A 22,029-nucleotide genomic window follows, 5' to 3' on the forward strand; every position below is an offset into this window, starting at 1 on the left:
GAGTTGTGGTCAATGGCTCGATGTCCGGCTGGAGACTGATAACAAGTGGTGTCCCTCAGGGTCCTACAGCTGGGTTAGAGCAATCCCAGGCACAGCTACAGGTTGGGCAAAGAAGAGATTCAGAGCAGCCCTGCGGAGAAGGACTTGGGGGTGTTGGTTGATGAGAAAATGAACATGAGCCAGCAGTGTGCACTCGCAGCCCAGAAAGCCAACTGTACCCTGGGCTGCATCAAGAGCAGCGTGACCAGCAGGTCGAAGGAGGTGATCCTGCCCCTCTACTCTGCTCTTGTGAGACCTCACTTGGAGTATTGCTTGCAGTTCTGGTGTCCTCAACATAAAAAGGACATGGAACTGTTGAAACAAGTGCAGAGGAGGGCCATGAGGATGATCAGGGGACTGGAGCACCTCCCGTATGAAGATAGGCTGAGAAAGTTGGGGCTCTTCAGCCTGGAGAAGAGAAGGCTGCGTGGAGACCTCATAGCAGCCTTCCAGTATCTGAAGGGGGCCTACAAGGATGCTGGTGATGGACTATTCATCAGGGACTGTGGATGACTTTCTGGCAAAGAACGGCCATGTACCCAGATCAGCAAGTGCCTACGTGGAGTTCGACATGAACCAAGGAACAACAAAAGGTGAAGGAGGATGGGAGCGAGGCACTGGGAGTGAGAATCCCAGCAGGATAAGAAGGAGCTGGAATTTACTGAGTTGATAAATTGAGGACTGTTGGAAAACTTTGAAGGTCAGGTTCTCACACCTGTGCTTAACCAATTATATGTTAGTTGTTAAGGGCCTCACAGATATGTATCCAATCACAATGGGCCAAGTTAGTGCAAACAACTTTAAGAAATAGTATATAAAGAGTTAGTTTTCTATAATAAATGCCTTTGTTTGATCACATTGATCTCCGACTGAGTCCATTCCGCGACAAATGGCTCCAAACAGGCTTTTTCACATTGAAAATGAAGAAAGCAGTGCCGCAAGGAAGTCGTTCCGGCAGGACCAGGATTCATCCGGCAGGACTGGGATCCGGCAGGACCAGAACGAAATGGAGCCTTTGATCCCGGGAGGCAGAAACCTTGGAATGGAACGGAGCCTTTGAGCCCAGGAGATACTACAGTGGAATTCAGGTGAGCAGCCGAGGAAAAGGATTAAAATGGGGACTCAATTGGGTAAAGAAGCAGCAATACTTAAGCTCTTCCAGCATATCCTCTTTATGAGAGGAACAGAGTATGATGACTCTATGTTGGAAAAGTTCTTGCTCTGGAGTAAAGAGAAAAACTTAATCCAGGGGGTTGGCGAAGCCTTTGAGCTTGGGACTTGGGAAAAGATGGGGGCACGCTTGTGGGACGAAATTACCCTTGGGTCTAAAGAAGCAAAATCTCTAGCTACCCTGTGGCAGTTACTAAAAGAAACTATATCCACAATGAAGGTCGAGGAATAAGTAGTAAAGTCTGCTTTTACGGCTTTTTCTGACACCTTCACAAAACCATGGGGGACCGGCTGCTGTGGGTCCGACACATGACGCCGTAGCTAAGGGGGAACTCCCTCCCGCTTCAAGCGCAAAACATCTGGTTCGAAAGCTTGTGCGCCCTAGAGTGCGAATGTTTGCGGATCCAGCACATCTTCCCTATCCTGTGCTGACAACGCCTTCACCGGCCACAGCAATAACTAGTGACTGGGATTTTGAAAAGGATGATGTACCGCCAAAACATCCTAACTCGAATCCTTTTTGTGCCACTACCATCCCTGAGCCCAGCCCCCAAATTCCCCCGCCTGCCTCTCACGTCGACGCCGGCCCCCCCGCCCCTCACGCCACCATCACAGCTCCCCCCCCACCTTATGACCACTTTTACACCGCCGCCACTCCTCCACCACCTGATGCAGAGGAATGAGAACCTCCAGAGGAGGACAGTGAGACTCCGAATTTATACCCACCTGTACCATGTACACCATCGTTAGCGTTGCCCCAACTGGGGCCAAAAAGTGAGCAGGACTGGGGGCAGTGGACTAAGCTTTTAGATAAAAAATTACAGGAGCTACGAGACCAATTGGAGCAAGGAGAGAGGGGCACAAATCAGAGAAGTTAAACAAGGTTAATCCTTTTGCTACGCCCTTGCCACCTGCCTCGAAGCCCCCTCTGCAAGCTAACCCTAGTGCCTTGAGATGGCGGGGTCTTATTCAAGACGCAATCATAGACAGCACGGTTCTACCGATTGACATTCTCGCTGCATTTCCAGTTATTACGAATGCTCAGGGACAAACCCAATGGACTCCTATGGAGTGGAAAATCATAAAGAAACTTAAGGGAGCAATTTCTCAATATGGCTTGTCTTCTCTGTATACACAACAAAAGTTAACTGCTTTGTTTTGTAGTATGGTCTTAACTCCCAATGATTGTCTTAAGGTAGCTTCAGGCCTGTTAACTCCTTCGCAGCTATTACATTTTAAAAGTGGGTTTGAGGAGCTTGCTGAAAGAGCCACTGATGATAATTTGGGTCACAATCCTAATGATCCCTTACATGGTGTTACATACGAAATGTTAATAGGGAAGGGACAATTTCACCCTGATGCAGTACAGGCTCATATGAGAACCGAGGTGTTACAGCAAGTGCAGCAATTGGCCTCAGCTGCTTTGAAAGCTGTGCCAGAAGCAAGAAAAGCTAATCCCTCCTATATGTCAATAAAACAGGGAATTAATGAGCCATATATGCAATTTATTGATAGATTGATGGCAGCTATTGAAAAGAATATTGATTTGGCACCTAATGGTAAAGAATCTGTGCTTATGTCCTTGGCCGTGGAAAATGCTAACCCAGCTTGTAAGCATATTTTACAAGTTTTACTGAAATCTGCTGGCTTGCAGGAAATGATGGACGCTTGTTCTAAGATGCTAGCAGAAATAATCACATAGCCGGATACGTTTGGAAAACAGAAGATGATTGGAAGAAACAGAAAATACCTGGTCACTCTACAGATTCCTTACAAACGTTAGAACTAAGTGTTATTGTTGTGGTATTTCAACGATGGCCTGATATTCCGCTTAACATTGTCTGTGATTCTTTGTATGTCATAGGAATTGTTCAATGTCTAGAGAGGGCAATTTTACAGGAAGTTATTAATTGCAGGTTATGGACTTTGTTGAAAACTCTGTTACATCTTGTAGATAATCGTAACTGTAAATATTTCATTATGCATATTCACAGTCATTCGGGCCTCCCAGGGAGCCTTAGTGATGGTAATGACAAAGCAGATAAATTAGTTGCTCCAGCTTGGGCAGGACCACATCTAGATATTTTTCAACAAGCCCGAGCATCTCATGCCTTCTTTCACCAGTCAGCAAAAATGTTAGTTTGCCAGTTTGGCTTGTCCCTGACAGATGCCCGAGGCATTGTACAGTCTTGTCCTGATTGTCAGACCCAGACAATAGGCATAGGCCTTGGAGTCAATCCTCGAGGTCTCCAACCTCTCCAACTTTGGCAGATGGATGTAACCCATGTATCATCTTTTGGAAAATTGAAGTATGTCCATGTTACTATCGACACCTTTTCTCACTTTGTTTGGGCTACCCCGTGACTGGCGAAACCGCACGCCACATAATCACGCATTTGCATGGCTGTTTCACAGTTATGGAAGTACCTTTACAGCTTAAAACGGATAATGCATCTAGCTATACTTCTTCAACGCTGTCTAAATTTTTAAATAATTGGGGCATTGCTCATATCACTGGTATTCCTCATTCTCCTACAGGTCAGGCTATTATTGAACGTACACATCAGACCTTGAAACAATTGTTAGAAAAATAAAAAACAGGGGAAGAAGGGCTTACCCCAGCAGCAAGAATACAGAAAGCTGTGTATGTTATGAACTTTTTGAGATTGGTAGGAGACTCTAGTGACCCTCCTGCTGTAATACATGGTCAAGCGATAGGGTCAGGTTTTGTGAATAAGACTCAGGATATACTGGTCCAGTATAAGGATCTGGAAACTGGTACCTGGAAGGGTCCTGTGGAAGTAAAACTAACTGGAAGAGGATATATGTGTGTAATCACAGACTCTGGTCTGCGTTGGGTACCAGCTCGATGGGTGAAACCTTGGAAGGAGCCAGCGTTGCCAAAAGAAGCCAGAACACCCTCATTGCCGAAGAATGAATCGGCTGGATGACAAGGCACGAGCCAGGCTTCACGCCTAGAATTTTTGAAGGACAGTTTGAGCTGCAGAGATGGGTATTGAAGCAGAAGAAGCAGATACGCATTATTCAGTTTGAATGTTCAAAGCCCTTACTGGTGCCATACAAATGGCAGATTCCTCCTGAGCATTGGGAGGGGACTAAGCGAAGGTGTGCTAAGCGATTTGCTTAGAAGCATGAAGATAGACATAGTCATAAGTGTAAATAGAACCTTCATTCTTTCAATATTCATGTTTATGTTACAGATAGCTATACTACTTTTAAGGCTAATGCTTATGTAGATCTGTTAGAAAAGGTAGTTAATTATACGCAAGTGAAAAACTGTTGGGTGTGTGGAAATGCAGAGCAATTTAATGCACCATTATTAGGAGTCCCTTTAAGTAAATGGGCAAGTCTTAACCCTTATAGCCTTTTGAACACGTTATATGAGTACCGTGGCGGACTGTGGACTTGGGACCCCATATACAACTCATTTGATAGTCTTTCTGTGATCCACATGTACTAGAAGATGGCAAATATAAGTATATCCACGTTTCTATCAACCCTTGGAGACTTTTATGGATATTGCTGACCACTTCTTCCGATATAGGCTGGCCACCTGCATCAGAATGTGTGTGCATTTTGGTCAGTGTAAAGGCCCAAGGCTCATGTGACGGAGGCAGAGCCTCTGCAGGGATGCCCACTAAATTTGAGCCTGCCACCTTACACTGCGATGATGCTTCTTGGAGCTGGTTTCTTGATTGTCTTCACGGGGTCCTTACGCCATGTTCTGTATGAGGGACCATGTAGTGGGAGTAATGATTGTCTGGGTTTTGTGTTTCAAATATTGTAATTGTATGGAGTTTGCTTGTGGGATCCCATGCATGTGTGTGTGTGTGTGTGTGTGTTGAGAGCAGACGGTGTTCTGTGTATTTTATTGCCGTGTATTTTTCAATGTATTCAATGCATGGTTATGAATGCTACAAAGCACGTTTGGCTTGTGTAAAAAGAAAAAGGGGGAGATGTGGATGACTTTCTGGCAAAGAACGGCCATGTACCCAGATCAGCAAGTGCCTACGTGGAGTTCGACATGAACCAAGGAACAACAAAAGGTGAAGGAGGATGGGAGCGAGGCACTGGGAGTGAGAATCCCAGCAGGATAAGAAGGAGCTGGAATTTACTGAGTTGATAAATTGAGGACTGTTGGAAAACTTTGAAGGTCAGGTTCTCACACCTGTGCTTAACCAATTATATGTTAGTTGTTAAGGGCCTCACAGATATGTATCCAATCACAATGGGCCAAGTTAGTGCAAACAACTTTAAGAAATAGTATATAAAGAGTTAGTTTTCTATAATAAATGCCTTTGTTTGATCACATTGATCTCCGACTGAGTCCATTGTGCGACAAGGGACTGTAGTGAGAGGACAAGGGGTAACGGGTTCAAACTTAAACAGGGGAAGTTTAGATTGGATATAAGGAAGAAATTCTTTACTGAGAGGGTGGTGAGGCACTGGAATGGGTTGCCCAGGGAGGTTGTGAATGCTCCATCCTTGGCGGTGTTCAAGGCCAGGTTGGATGAGGCCTTGGGTGGCATGATTTAGTGGGAGGTGTCCCTGCCCATGGCAGGGGGGTTGGAACTAGATGATCTTAAGGTCCTTTCCAACCCTAACTATTCTATGATTCTATTCTATAAAGCAAAGCTTAGTTGTGAAAAATAATGCAGTAAAAATGATATGAAGACTTCTGACTTACTGATCCTGTATTCAGTTTACTATACCTGAGACTTTATCTTCCACATATAGCCCTGAAAATCAGATAGGATTCAAAGGATGAAGCATGAATACCACATTTCATGACTGTCCTGCTTTAGTTACAATATTAGACTTTCTAGAGATATAGTTAAAATAATACAGGGTATGCCCTGAAACTGCCGTGCTGTCATTACATTTATAAAAGTATAAGTGAATAACTTATTCAGTTAGTGACAATATAAAGGAAGGATGGCTTTTCACTAGCTCAGGAAAAAAAAGAATTGGGAGAACTAGAAAAAAAAAAAAACAAACCAGTAAATATCTCTTTTCATTGTAACTCTGGAGCAAAAGAATATCATGCAGATTAGACACCTAACTTAAAATAAGTTAGTAATTTAATCAGTCTGTGATGAGAGACAATACTTCCAAAAAGCAACAGTGACTGCCTAAACCAGGAAGTCAATTAATGTGCAATTTAATTCCTCTGAACTACTCTCTTAGCGTTTAACTTCCATTACTGATTGTGTAAGAAATCTTATAGCTTTAGTCAACCATTTAAATGAAGTAGTGTTCCTCAAAATCAATCTCAAAACTGATTTAAGTTATTAAATATTATTGTTAATGGACTTAGCTTAATGGATACTTTGCTGCTATGTGTTCCATGTCTTAATTTAAGTAAGTAAACAAGAATTCTGCCAGTATATTAAAGGAGGAATTCCCATCTCATGCTGAAACATACTGGAGCGTCTTTATACCACGATGAACTTCCATAACTATAGAGTAATTAAGGAGAGTTTCTAGGAAAACATTTATAACTTGTCCATTGAAACAACCCACTTAATTTCACTCTGTTAGAAGAGATTTATCCACTTTGGGGAAAAAAAAAAATCACAGGAAAGCCTCTTAATTTCCTCTGGTTTACAAGGAGTCACTGACGTATTGAAATAAATAATTTTAAAGTATTGGTGATTTTCTTTTAAGCAAAAAAATTACAAGTGTATCTTTTAAGATTTCTGTAGTTCTTACAACTTCTAACAACTGTTGGAATAAAAATGATGTGTAATAAATTCCACTGTGAGAATCATTAGTGAGATAGAAAAATGTATGAATAAACGATCTTTTCATAGTCTTGCATCAGGAAAAACAGCCTTAGATGTGATGATAACAAGCAAATTGCAAGTATACTTACTTGAATCCCAGCTCCCTCTGGTACTGTGATCTTCCACACACAATTCAGGTTGTTGTCATAAGGCTCAGGGTAACCAGGAGACAAAATGGTCCCTTTGCGCTTTGTCAAAATTCCACCACAGGGCACTGTAAGGAAACGTGTAAGTCAAGAAAAGAAGTATGAAGCTTCAGAAGTGAGAACAGTTATTATAAAAGCTTACAAAATATTCAGCATACCATGGCTGAAAACTTTTTTTAAATTTGTGCCACATTAAAAAATTTATATTTGCCTCAGGAAAATAAAATCTTGTATCTCAAAAACCTTCATTTCCTACTAGTTTTCTACCCGGCAGAATCATGCTCATAATTCCCTTACTTGTCTGACCTTTAACAAAATTAAAACCAGTCTGTTATTTCTAGGGTTTAAGAATGAAGTTTGAACAATTATGTATTGTATTAGTATTAAAGTTCAAAACATGTTGTAAAAAATGGTATGTTCTTTCTTAATATTGTTGCTATGATGCTTTCTAAATAATTAATAGCATCAGTCTCAACTGCTTGACTCTTTGTGTATATGAATTAACCCATTACAGACAACGGATCTATCACATTAGTTAGTAAATTGGTATGTGTTTGCAAGACTGCACTCACCGTATCCATGCCCATAGATAAATAGAATCATAGAATCATAGAATAGTTAGGGTTGGAAAGAACCTTAACGCCTAGTTCCAATCCCCCTGCCATGGGCAGGAGCGCCTCACCCCAGACCATGCCACCCAAGACTGTCCTGTCCAGCCTGGCCTTGGACACTGCCAGGGATGGAGCGTTTACCACTTCTTTGGGCAACCTGTTCCAGTGCCTCACCACCCTCTCAGTAAAAAACTTCTTCCTTATATCTAACCTGAACTTCCCCTGTTTAAGTTTAAATATATTACTCCTATCACTGCAGTTGCTGATGAAAAGTCCCTCTCCAGCATCCTTGTAGGCCCCCTTCAGATACTGGAAAGTGGCTATGAGGTCTCTAAGCAGCCTTCTCTTCTCTAGGCTGAACAGCCCTGACTTTCTTAGCCTGTCTTCATACAGAAGGTGCTCCAGCCCCCTAATAAAAGTGTTATGTGTGAAACAGGACAGAGGCATTCAGTATCACCAAGTTTATCTTCTAAATATTCAACTTGAATGCATCTTGTCTAGATCATTTTAATAGGGACAAAGAATATTACAGCTTAATCTAGATACGGATACTCTATATTTAAGAAGTTGAAGGAAAAGATTAATGAGATGGTTTATCAAAACCATTAGAAGCTAATGTATCACTTCCATGCAGTGCTACTAAGTTCTGAATGGATTTCATTAGATATAAATATGAAGATTTAGAAAATAGGTAGGAGAATGCAACTTACCTTAATACACAATACTGTAGCTACATTTTGTGTGGTATATAATTGATAGAATTTGTTGGGAACTACATGGCTAAACTAAAGGTCAGTGTCACTTAAAATGTTTCAATAATTACTCATAATAGGATGAACAGACAGAACAATTGATGTCTACTATTTGTAAGGAAATACTCTAGCATTCACTAGAGTTAAGACAATTTAATACGGTCATGTCTACCACTTCAATTATTAAACTGATTTAGTTCAATGTAATCTTCACCTCATATATATTTTGATTGGCACAGTAATTTTCACACATAAGGTGACCTGTAACCCTTTCTCAGTTCAGCTTGTCTAGGGACAAATAGCATTGTCTTCCACAGGCTAAATTGTATACTAAAATATCAATAATATACTGTGATCAATGGTCAAAATAATTATTTCAACACTATGTTGAGTTGTCATATCTGAAAAAAAAAAGGAATACGTTTCAAGAGGATAAATGGTACAAAATCTGTAATCACTGAGAATAAATGAAACATATACTTCATCTTCTGATTGATATATAAATTGTGGTTCTGTGTCTGTGCCTGAAACAGTCTAAATAAACATTATTTGTGTATAATAGCTGGTTAATCATATTTTATTAATATTACCTCAGGGTACGTACTCTTGCTCTCTAGCAACAGCTTAGTATTTTTGAGAAAAATCTTGTATTTTATTGAAAAGTATTCAGACTCTACCATGCTTATTAGCACAAAAGATACAAAATTAACCTGATGAAAAACAATGTTCTCTATTTCCCTTACCTCCCACTCATGTAAAACTCTTCTTATGTAATTCTTAATGCTCATAATGTCTTTTTGTAATGAGTTAGGATAATTTTTATAAAAAAACTCTTCTCTATCAGGAAAACTAAAGTAACTTTAACTCATACATGACTAGGAATGGAGTTTTTCAGATGTCTTGATCTTCAAAATGAATACTTTTTAAAGTATTCAGTTTGCATAAAATTAATGTATAATGCAGTCAGTACTGCAACAAATGTTACAAGTGGAAAAATTCGGTGGCATTGCAAGAACATTTATGCAAATGATAATCAATTTTAATTCATTTATAAACAACTGGGGGTTTCCCATATAAAAAAACCAAGCCAAGCTCTAATAAAACTTAATATGCAAATATGCCATATTTGCCCTTGACATAAACCTATGGAAAAATGTACCATTTGAATTTTATCTCTGTATTGTGCAGCTTTTTCAGCACAATCACCAGATTTCCAATTGGTGCAAATCAGCTTTATAAATGTCAATGGATGCACATTAATTTGAAATTTTAATTCTGATAATTTAATCTTTTATGACTAGAAGCAAAGTGCATTTTCTGATCTGAAATAGTACTTTTTTCTGACAAATAATGAAATTTTAGTGCAACTACTTCTAAATCTTTAAAATAGTAGTGTTCTTTATAATAGCTTGCAATATCTCATTAGAGATCTGCAAGTTGAGAGCATCTTAGATTTGCAAGCAGTCAGGAAACAAACTCATATTTTTGAGTCTTGATTAAGGGACAGACAGGCACTGTCACTGATGTTAGTAAGAGAAGCTAGCATGTAATTTATAGCAGCAGAGTTTGTTCATAAAACTTGTGAAATGTCACAGCAAGGTTGCAATAGAAAGGGGAATAAAATCTTAACCTTGAATGAAGGAGAAAGTGAATAAAAGTAAGGAAGAATAAAATATTGTGCAGATAACATAGAAGGAACACGCTCAGCTAGAGAGAATGGTTTACACTTTAGTCAGTAATTAGTTCTACTAAAGAGACTTAACAACTCACCAACACATGTAGGGAGTGAATCATTCCACTGTGCCAATGCATTTGGTACTGTATCACATCTAATTGCTGTTGACCCGTGGAGGATATAGCCTGGATTACACTCAAAAAGAACCAATGACCCAACTGCAAATTCATTTCCAATCCTTTTTCCAAACCTTGGTTCAGGCACAGAGCTACACTGTGTTGCACTTGTTCTTGGAACAGCTGCAAACATACAAACAACTATGGATTCTTCATTTTAGATTTGGTGGACAAATACAGATTTTGAACCACAAATATTCAAAATGACTGGAAGAAACACATGGTTATTTGACAGTTAAAGAGTATTTTCACAATCCCCAAATGAATCTTCACTATATGGATGGCATACTTCTTTGATGTCAGAGCTTTTATTTAGAAGTGCATAACACTGATACTCTTGCCAAGATTAAAAGCAATGCATAAAATCCACACTGAAACCTTTCTAAAATGGCTCTGAAATACAACTATGAAATATTCAGCTAATACATGGTTTAAAAATAATGTTTTCTGTGTCAGATCATAGAATCCTAGAATCATAGAATAGTTAGGGTTGGAAAGGACCTTAAGATCATCTAGTTCCAACCCCCCTGCCATGGGCAGGGACACAACACACTAAACCATGCCACCCAAGACCTCATCCAACCTGGCCTTGAACACTGCCAAGGATGGAGCATTCACAACCTCCCTGGGCAACCCATTCCAGTCCCTCACCACCCTCTCAGTAAAGAACTTCCTTCTTATATCCAATCTAAACTTCTCCTATTTAAGTTTGAAACTGTTACCCGTTGTCCTGTCACTACAGTCCCTGAAGAATAATCCATCCCCAGCATTCTTGTAGGCCCCCTTCAGATACTGGAAGGCTGCTATGAGGTCTCCACGCAGCCTTCTCTTCTCCAGGCTGAATAGCCCCAACTTTCTCAGCCTATCTTCATACGGGAGGTGCTCCAGTCCCCTGATCATCCTCATGGCCCTCCTCTGGACTTTTTCCAACAGTTCCATGTCCTTTTTATGTTGAGGACACCAGAACTGCACACAATACTCCAAGTCAGGTGTCACGAGAGCAGAGTAGAGAGGCAGGATCACCTCCTTAGACCTGCTGGTCACACTCCTTTGGATGCAGCCCAGGATACAGTTGGCTTTCTGGGCTGCGAGTGCACACTGCCGGCTCATGTTCATTTTTTCATTGACCAGCACCCCCAAGTCCTTTTCATTTAATAAATATTTGCATCTATTCCTGAGGACTTCTAAATGTGTATTCTGATTGTCAGCTCATGATTTAAATTTAAGGAAAGAATGAATTGCAGTTGCAACTATTGATGTATAAGGCCAATAATGTAAACCAAGAAAAAGTATCTTAATAACAGTAAGATCACTGATTCACTCACAGCTAGTAACACAGTTATTTATATTAAAATTGAGAGATAAACCAGTTCGAGCAAACAGATGGATCTAGCATTCATTAGTCAATTAGATCAGCAAACAGAAACAGCTGCTTCATATAACTGTATTCTTAAATTTGAAACCTCCCTTATGCTTCTTAAATATTTGATTTAAAATTTAAAATACAGATAAAAGAATGGTCCTAAACACTTTTCAAAACATGCAGAAATAGTGAAAGCTATGATATTGCTAACAGGCTATTATTTTCCTTCCCATTCTCAGTCTATTACTCTCTGATGATTTAAAATTTGTGATGAGAGAATAAACGTACACATTTTTCCAGATTTTCTCACCTTGGTAAACAAAATGAAATCCTTTAGCTGTTATCGGTCCAACTGAAGTAAATCTAACTGTGATCTGGTTACCTGAGCTCAATGGAAGGGATTCACCTACTCAAACAAAGCAAATACAAAGCTATCATAACCACTTTTTACTAAGGAAGCATTCAAAATACTTGTCAACATGTTTGCAGCTAGAAATAATCCTCCTAACCCCCTGTTCTGCTTCAGTACACTTTGCAAGATACATGCAATTTCAGTATTTTATACTGGCAGTATTACTTTGTTCTAGAAAAGGGGGACAAAACTCATCTCAGGTATTAGGAATATTTGTTGTTCATTTCCTTTACCAAAAAAAAACCCCCAAACCCGGTATGTCTTTCAACTGAGTCACATATAACCTATATGGTTTTACTTTGCTACAAACATACAGTGCTTTAAAATATATAATACCCATTCCAGATTGCTCACTATATAAAAATCATAAAGGCACAGAGTAAGAAGTCCAAAACACTCACTATAATAACTAAGTTCTAGAAGAAAAAAAAAATCTAAAAATACAGATTCAATTTTACTTCATTTTATTCAATAATGCAATGAGGGTTGAGTGTTTAGGCTTTTAGTTAAAAATTTTGATTTAATATTTTTGCCTGAATTGAATCTAATAGATTGGGTTTTTTTCCTGACTTCACTATCTTTCTAGGTTTATAAAAATAAAAACATTTTAATAAGAGTTCTATTAAAGGATACCTGAATGAGATCCTGAGAGAGAGGATAACAAAGATGACTGCAGAGTAGGGCCATCATATACTTCAACTACATCATGGAGTGATGTCTGGAAAAATACAAACTGGCCAAAAACCACTGATGAAGCAGGAAGGAGCAAAAGCAAGAGACACCAATGCCCAAAGAAAGGGTAACAGAGTAAGAAAGGACAAGGAAAACAGGGGAAAAAAAAAAAAAAAAAAAAAGAAAGAGAACAAAATGCATTAATATATTGTTTTAAATATAAGTAAATTAAAATTATATATAATGATTATCTGCTCTGGTATTTAAAGTTATCTTTCATACCATTACAGCAGTAAATGAATAATAAATGCAATTTTATATATATATATATATATATGAAAGAGACAATGAAGGCACACAAACATACATATATTCATTAAAAGATTATAGCAATTAGGAAACAAACCCATTTTTCTGCTGTTTAATATACTTGAAAATTCTCTGTTCACCACCACTCAATTCACAGCTAAATTCTCATTGCAATATCTTCCTTTATAATTCTAGGTGTCTTGCATTTTATGAATTTATTCTGTTAAGTCTCTGTATCACAGAATCACAGAATTTTTAGGGTTGGAAGGGCTCTCTGGATATCCTCTAATCCAACATCCCTGCCAAGGCAGGGCCACCTAGAGCGGGTTATAAAGGAATGCGTTCAGGTAGGTTTTGAGTGTCTCCAGAAAGGGAGACTCCAGAACCTACCTGGGCAGTCTGTTCCAGTGCTCTGCCACCCTCAATGTAAAGTTCTTCCGCACGTTGAGTTGAAACTTCTTGTGCCTTAGTTTATGGCCATTGCTCCTTGTCCTGTCACTGGGCACCACTGAAAAGAGTCTGGCACCTTGCTCCTGGCACCCACCTTTGAGATATTTATAGGCATTAATGAGATCCCCTCTCAGTCTCCTCTTTTCTGGATTAAACTGGCCCAGCTCCCACAACCTGTTCTCATGAAAAGAGATGCTCCAGGCCCTGATCATCTTTGTGGCTGTCCACTGGACACTCTGAAGTAGCTCCTTGTCTTTCTTGCACTGAGCCCAGAACTGGACACAGTACTCCAGAGTAAGTTTTACTTACCCTTTACTTACGTTGGAATATTTATTTTTTTATTAAGAACATTAACATTCAGTGCATCTTTACCTTTGTGAAATAAATGAGCAACTGATCCAAAGCAGCAAACACTTTTCAGAATACACATACTGAATCACAAGTTATTTTTTGAAGTCATACTACTAGGACAACTCAATTGAAGAATGTTATTTTTGCACTTCAGTTCAAAGGTCTGTGAAACACATTCCCATCACAGGTGTTTACACTTGCAAAAAAAGAAAAAAAATAACTGTTTGGATTAATTCTGGCCCCAGTATCTACAAAACATTTACACCCTAATTTTATCGCCATTGCTAGCAAAGGAGGGGAAAATGACTTACAGACCATAAAAATAAAAAAAAATAGAAGCAGTTATATATATGTAAGTACTAGAACAGCTATAAAGAGTAACAGAACCAGTTCTAGTTCATTATCCAGGTTAGACATTTGGGGATAAATAGTCTAATGCGTTGCTACTAGACTGTATTTATTCACCATATGTTCTATAATATCTTTATCTGGTATATTTTGTTACAAAGGATGAAGCTAGGCACTTACAATTCCTCCAATTCATACATCCTTAAAGCATTAAAAATATTCTATTAAAAATGTAATGCCTTCAAATTGCCCTTTTTTTTTGACTGACTTAAAAAAAAAAAAAGGCAGTTCCACCTGGCTAACTAAGGATCTTGTCATACTCTCTTTTCAAGAAGAAAAGAAATTACTTTTTAAAGAAAACCTTTTTATACTTACTAAAATTTCAAACAAAAGTAATTTTAAAATTGATACACTTCTGAATATTTTTTTGTCCTAATTTAGGAGGAACCATAAGATGCCAAATTACATCCAGCATTTTTTCTTCAAATTAAACATTGAATTTTTTTTTTTACTAGATCTGCTTATTTTTAATAATATTTAATTTCAATAATATTTAGCAGCAGTCAAATCTTCTCTTTGGTGTTGCTAAAGATAACTAACAAAGTTAATCCAAGTAAATTTTTTTATCACATTTGCACTTTTATTAAATTTAATTTTCATACACAATGAATCTGATTTTGCTATTCAGCCAAGTAAAGGTCCTTGGGACTTCCAATGCTATTTCCCATTTTGAATTAAGTTGCAAACTGTATACGGAAAATTCAGGCAAGTGCTGAAGTGTAACTTAACAATCACATGTAACTATTATCAAGAGCTGTATCCTTGGAAAATTAAAACAGAATTAATAAGCTATATTTGTGTTGTAATGGGTTATCATAAAATATTTATACAGCAATTATACAGTATAGTGAGAGAAATTCAAAGGTCTGCTTCTGCATTTCATATTTCAAGATTGCTGTTGCCTCCAGTTTTGTCTGAAGCACCTTCTTCTCTAAAAGCATAACACAAGAAAGTGAACAAATATGTGACTTGAAATCAGCCATTTTGAAAAGAGAAAGCTCCACAGATCACCTGTGGTAACTTTTTTTTCACTGTCAGTTGAGTATTTCTTAATAAAACACAGATAAAATCTGAGAAGGTAACCAAAAGTTATCATGTTAGAAATAAAATACGTTATGAAGAGTTTTAAGGTGATTAGTATGGCTGAGACATGACAAAGTACTGACAAATAGCAGCTGCTAGCAGAAAGCAGTTAATATAAAACAGCAGTATACTCAGGTAAGGGGTTTTGAGTCCACTGCTTTATGATCAATTTAAGTTCAAGTGAATCCTCTTTTTGTGTCAGGATACTTCTTTTTTATTAAATCATCTGTGAAATACTGTAATGCATCTGATGATCAGCTGAGATTGTCACAAGAAGGGAAATTCTGACTTTTAGAACAGTTCATTATTCCTGTTTTCTGTGGATTATTGTTGTCTGCACATTTGGCATGTATTCACTCTCTTTATTTTTTACTGTTTGAAAATAATTTTCTTACTAACAATCCATGGCAAATGTAATTTGAAGACAAAAAATATCTGCTTCAAAATTAACAAAACCTGATAAAATATAAACATGAGCATTCAGTATAATCTGTACAATCTGCCCTTGGAAAACTCATTAAAATACTATTAGCCAGTCCAAATAAGGATCAAATCACTTTAACTGACAAAATTGGGGGTTGATATATAAGTGCACTACAGACTAGACGTCAAAATAAGGCTAGTGACGGGTGTATGTGTAAACCACTAGAAGAGGTATTCCTACTGACATGAGTAAGGGTAGGGAATTGCTTACCTGCAGCAGACAATTATTAACAAGAGTGACTGAGCAAATGGAACTATATAATTGATATAACGATACAAAAATATTAGATATAAAAATTAACAGAAAATATGAAAGAACTTAAAAGATGCTAAAGCTGTTATATTAATTACGGTATATACTATCTACAAAAATAATAAAAAAAATAATATGTTGTAACTGTTATGTAATACAGAACCCTGAAGGAAACATCACTCCATATCACCTTTTCTGTAAATAGGTATGTTTCAATTTGACAAAACTGAAATTCAAGTATCTATTATTATTTGTTTAAATAGGTAACAATGGCTTATCTACCCCTATGGACAGCAGCTTACCATTTTGAAAACTTTTAAAGCTCTGAGGATTGATTGTATACCTAAAATGTCGAATTTATCTCATTTTGTCTAAGCTACTTAAAATTTATATAGTTTGTGGGGACTTATTTTCTTGAATATTTTCTTGAAGAGGAATGAGTCATGCTCTGGAGGGACCTATCTTTATCCATTAACTAGAGTGAAACCTAGACAACTATTGTAAACTAGATATTCACCTTTTAGATGGCTGATGAAAGCTGAGATGAGCCTCATCCATAATATTTTGAACCTTACAGACACAAATTTATTTTTCTTTTTGCCTTACAAAGCAATCTTTTAAATACTTCAGTATAAACTGAAGACCTTAAATTATATCCCACTAAATAAAAAAAAAAAAGTGTGTTAAATAAACAAATGTGTTTTTACCTGTGCACAAGCTGAGATAACATGTCATGTGTACAGCAATAGAAAACGTTTCCTCCAGAGTATACTGTTTTGTTCTTAAGAAGGAAATAAGGACATATGTTGTGAAAAAAAAAAAAAAGGCAGAGGCCTAGAAGACCATAAGTTGCTTTTTCATCCAATATAAAAATCAAAGTATTCAATAATATACTGACAGAGAATTTATCTTTAATATCATTTATAATACCATATTTTCTCTTGTGTACTTTTGAAAATGAAAGAATAAGACTATTGCAAAATGTACTTTAAAATACCTAAAAATCAATGACACATTCAAATACTAGTAAATTAAATTAGGTTTTCCTTCAATTAATGAGATTCAACAACTATAATTAACAGAAGGTGTTCAATACAAAGTAAGTATCCATAAGACAAGAAGTGTTAAATTATGACAAGCTGTTCGTGTTACAAGTTTCTAGGGCATTAACTGGCTAGAAGCACCCCTGCTTCTAACGAGAGAACTTCACAAACGGTTCACTAATGTTTGCTTAGTTGTGTCTTATTGTGCTGCTAATGTATGTTCTTATCACATACAGATCACATTTAGCTGCTGCTTTAAAAACAAGTTGGATATAATTTTATCCAATCTTGTGGCATACAATCTGTAAAACAGTAACTGTTAGTGAAAACACAGTTCACAAATATTATCTTTTTGTGTGTTCTGCTCAGTATGGAGAACAATGACTAAACTTCCAGTCAGAAAACAGATTGTCTGCTGAATAAGGAATCAGAAAAAAATCAGACATCACAGGCTGGACTATTCAGTGTTAACATGCATGTTCTTTCATTTAGTTTCATTCAGTTCCTATAAAATACGGGTACAAAAAGAACACTTAGAAAAACAGACAGAATAATAATAAGGCCAAATGAGGGGAAAAAAAAAGAATTTGTGAAAGCTGGAGAAAAGTACAAAAGAAAAATAGATATACATATGAAAAATAAATTTCAAATCAGAATACAAGTATATACACTGAATGGAAAAAAAACCCAAAACTATTACATATATGATGAAGATATTTTCTAAAACCTGTGGCATGCTGGCAAGCTTTTGAATACTTCTTTTTTCCACTCAGATCATGACACTGCATTTAAAAAGAAGAAGGCCTCCTGTGGCATTTGCTTAAGACTTACTATTTTTTTTTCTTGTTCATTGGAAGAAGGTCAGTCTCAAAGTTTTGAGTGAAAATATAACTGAAATATAAACCAAGGAAAGGAAGTTGAAATTATAGTACAACCCTAGCAGAACAGTTTGTCAACAAATACAGATAGATGGCTATAAGCAATAACCAAATTATATTTCACAGATTGAGAGTGAAAAGACCCAGAACACTGACTAGAGTGGAAGTAAGTGATCTATAATTTATTTAATCTGAAGAAAATTTGCACAAAAAAGCCTACTGCAGGTATATATTTTTTGATGTGTAAGCACATCATTCTTTCAAAATCTCCTGCTAAAACACATGTATCATTATGCATAGGACCAGCTTAATAAATGGTTAGAAGGGTGGTGAAATAGTCAGGGGTTTGGGTGTCTTGAACATGGGACTCAATTTAGGAGGCCGGGTCTCCTGGGGGCTGGTGAAGCTGGTCTGACAAAGAAGGGGAAGAGTGGTTTTGGTAGGAGGCTTGCCAGACTGGTCAAGGATGGTTTAAACTAGATGTGTTAGGGGAGGGGGGCATTGTTTCATCCCAACACATCCAGTCAGTTGCCAGCACCTACAATAAATGCTCGGAGCGATGCAGAGATATTCCAGCTGCTCCAGCCAATGAGATGGCTTCATTTGGAGCTCGGCTCAGATGCCTCTACACAAACGCTCACAGCATGGGGAACAAACAAGAGGAATTAGAGATGTGTGCACGACTACGGGAGCATGATATAGTAGGCGTCACAGAAACACGGTGGGATGGCTCCTATGACTGGAGTGTTGGAATGGAAGGTTACAGGCTCTTTAGAAAAGACAGGCCTGGCAGGCGGGGAGGGGGAGTTGCTATTTATGTTAGGGATAGGCTGGAGAGTATGGAACTCTGTCTGGGGAGAGGTGAGCAGTGGACAGAGAGTTTGGGGGTCAGGGTTAAAGGGAGAACAGCGATGGGAGACACTACTGTGGGGATCTGTTACAGACTGCCTGATCAAGACGAATCTGTGGATGAAGCGCTCTATAGGCAGATAGGAACAGCCTCATGCTCACAGGCCCTTGTTCTCATGGGAGACTTCAACCACCCTGACATCTGTTGGAGTGAAGGTACAGCCCAGCACAAGCAATCCAGGAGGTTCCTCGATTGTGTGGAAGACAACTTCCTTCTGCAAGTAATAGAGGAGCCAACAAGGAGAGGTGCCATGCTTGACCTCGTGCTCACCAACAGGGAAGGGCTCATTGGAAATGTGACGCTCCAGGGCAGCCTTGGCTGCAGCGTTCATGAGATGGTTGAATTCGAGATCCTTGGGACAGTGAGAAGAGCGTGCAGCAAGCTCACTGCCCTGGACTTCAACAGAGCAGACTTTGGCCTCTTCAGGAACCTGCTCAGTAAGGTTCCATGGGATATAGCCCTAGAGGGCAGAGGGGCCCAAGACTCTTGGTTGGTATTCAAGGATCACCTGCTACAAGCTCAGGAGTGTTGCATCCCAACTAGAAGGAAGTGCAGCAGGAGGGCCAGGAGACCTCCTTGGATGGATAAGGAGCTGCTCAGGAAAATTCAAAGGAAAAAAGAGGCTTATAGAAGGTGGAAGCAAGGACAGGCAGCCTGGGAAAAATACAGAGATGTTGTCTGGGAAGCTAGGGACCAGGTGAGGAAGGCTAAGGCCCAGTTAGAATTCAACTTGGCTAGGGATGTTAAGGTTGGGCAGAGAAGAGATTCAGAGCAGCCCTGCGGAGACGGACTTGGAGGTGTTGGTTGATGAGAAAATAAACATGAGCCAGCAGTGTGTGCTCACAGTTCAGAAAGCCAACTGTATCCTGAGCTGCATCCAAAGGAGCATGACCAGCAGGTCGAAGGAGGTGATCCTGCCCCTCTACTCTGCTCTCAGAAGACCTCACTTGGAGTATTGCTTGCAGTTCTGGTGTCCTCAACATAAAAAGGACATGGAACTGTTGGAACAAGTCCAGAGGAGGGCCACGAGAGTGATCGGGGGACTGAAGCACCTCCTGTATGAAGAGAGGCTGAGAAAGTTGGGACTGTTAAGCCTTGAGAAGAGAAGGCTGCGTGGAGACCTCATAGCAGCCTTCCAGTATCTGAAGGGCGGCTATAGAGCTGCTGGTGATGGACTATTCGTTAGGGACTGTATTGATAGGACAACGGGTAACGGGTTCAAACTTAAATAGGAGAAGTTTAGATTGGATATAAGGAACAAATTCTTTACTGAGAGGGTGGTGAGGCACTGGAATGGGTTGCCCAAGGAAGTTGTGAATGCTCCATCCCTGGCGGTGTTTAAGGCCAGGCTGGACGGAGCCTTGGGTGACATGGTTTAATGGGATGTGTCCCTGCGCATGGCAGGGGGGTTGGAACTAAATGATCTTAAGGTCCTTTACAATCCTAACTATTCTATGATTCTATGATAGGACATTTTTCTTTTATTATTTCAGTCCTACACATAGTTTTCCTTAACCACAAAGGTAAGTCTTTGGTCACTAGTAATGTTTTTAAATTAGGTATTTTTCTGGTATCTAACACACAGAGCTTAAATCTATGCTGATGCTTTCCATATCCATTAGTGATTAATGCTATAATCACTATATGCAGAATATAGTGCAGAAGAATGAGAGACTTGTGTTTCATATCTGCTTTGCAAATGCTGTGTTTCTTTTACCAACCCAGTAAGCAGAGCTTGAGACCTTGAACACTAATGATACCAGATAAATTATTGTTACTCATGCTAAGTGATCCTGCAAGATGACTAAGCAAGTCCTTATATAGCATGGGTTTAACTTTACAACTATATTGGCCGAAATCACTATATGTTACCAATTAGAAAGCCTTTATCCTTTATTTCCACAGATTTATTTACATTCTATGGCCTTTCATTTAGGACACAAGTTAGAGTTTTATTTTTTTTTATCTTAAGGAAATGATGCATATGCTAACTATAAAAGGAATCTCCTTTCACAATTGCCAAAATCAGTTAACAAGGAATTTCAGCAAATGCTGTTTAAAGGAAAAACATTTACAAGTTTAGGAAATTTGGGAAAACAAGAGTAGGCACAAATAATTGTATTTATGCACAGAGCTGTGCAGGGATGTGTGCCAGGAATTGTGATTTTCAATATATTCTTAAATTATTTTAAAAAATCTAAGTAACAGTTACAAAATATGATGATGGCACTAGGCTGTCCAAGAAGTAAAAACAAGAATTAACTGAAAGACATTATTGCAATGAAAAAGTAGTGACAGAATAGTAGGTGAAATTTATTGTAAAGTACTGCACATTAGGAAAATATAAACCCACTTTATATTCACAATAGTGGGATTTGAATCAGCTATTAACCACCCAGGACTGAGATCTTGAAGTTACAGCAGGTAATTCCTGTGAAACATCAGTTCGGAGCTCAGTAATGACAGGGAATAAAATATTAGCACTTACTGAGAAAGGATACAACAACAAGCAATTATGAAACAAATGTGAAAATCACAGGTGAAAGGGAATAGACATTTTGGCCTGCCCTCTGCAAAAACAGCAACAGGAATTGTGCAATGACCTCCTTTCCATCACGAATAGATTTGAATTCTTCATTCTGCAAAGGAGATTATTAAGGGGCAAATATGATAGGAATTTATAAAATCGTAAGAGGTATGGAGAAATTGAAAAAGGGGATTATTTTTACACTCCTTTCAAATGTAAGAATTGCAGAGCATCAAGAGAAAAAAGAACAGCACGTTTAAAACTGGAACATTTCTTTACATAATACATGCGTAAGGAGTGGAAGTGCTTGCTCCAGGATGTCATAAATGCTAAACCTAAATAGGATAAAAAAGCAGTTTTGTAAATCAATGGAAGAACTCATGAGGGGCTATTAGAAATAAATGTAGATAAGCAGCTCCTTCAGTCACAGATTAATGGAGCCTGAGAAAGTACTTCTGAGGACCACCAGAAAACACTGTCCTAAGAATATGTTATACCTGATGTCCACGTT

The 22,029-nt window shown here is 38.4% G+C and overlaps 1 protein-coding gene across 3 annotated transcripts in view; it reads right to left on the reverse strand.

Moving 5' to 3' along the window:
- The window catches only part of CSMD3 (CUB and Sushi multiple domains 3), a gene marked incomplete at both ends in the record, with an annotated part of 652,566 nt that overhangs the window by 118,653 nt on the left and 511,884 nt on the right, over nucleotides 1-22,029 (reverse strand). For 2 of the 3 annotated variants that reach the window (XM_080610434.1, XM_080610433.1), the window contains 4 exons: nucleotides 7,106-7,230; nucleotides 10,296-10,499; nucleotides 12,050-12,145; nucleotides 12,785-12,898. In XM_080610434.1, coding sequence (XP_080466560.1) covers nucleotides 7,106-7,230; nucleotides 10,296-10,499; nucleotides 12,050-12,145; nucleotides 12,785-12,898 — 539 coding nt within the window. The remainder of the gene's footprint in view (nucleotides 1-7,105; nucleotides 7,231-10,295; nucleotides 10,500-12,049; nucleotides 12,146-12,784; nucleotides 12,899-22,029) is intronic. The other variant, XM_080610435.1, reaches the window with a different exon arrangement.

Source organism: Psittacula echo (assembly GCF_963264785.1).
Source record: "Psittacula echo genome assembly, chromosome: 2".
Lineage (NCBI taxonomy): Eukaryota > Metazoa > Chordata > Aves > Psittaciformes > Psittacidae > Psittacula > Psittacula echo.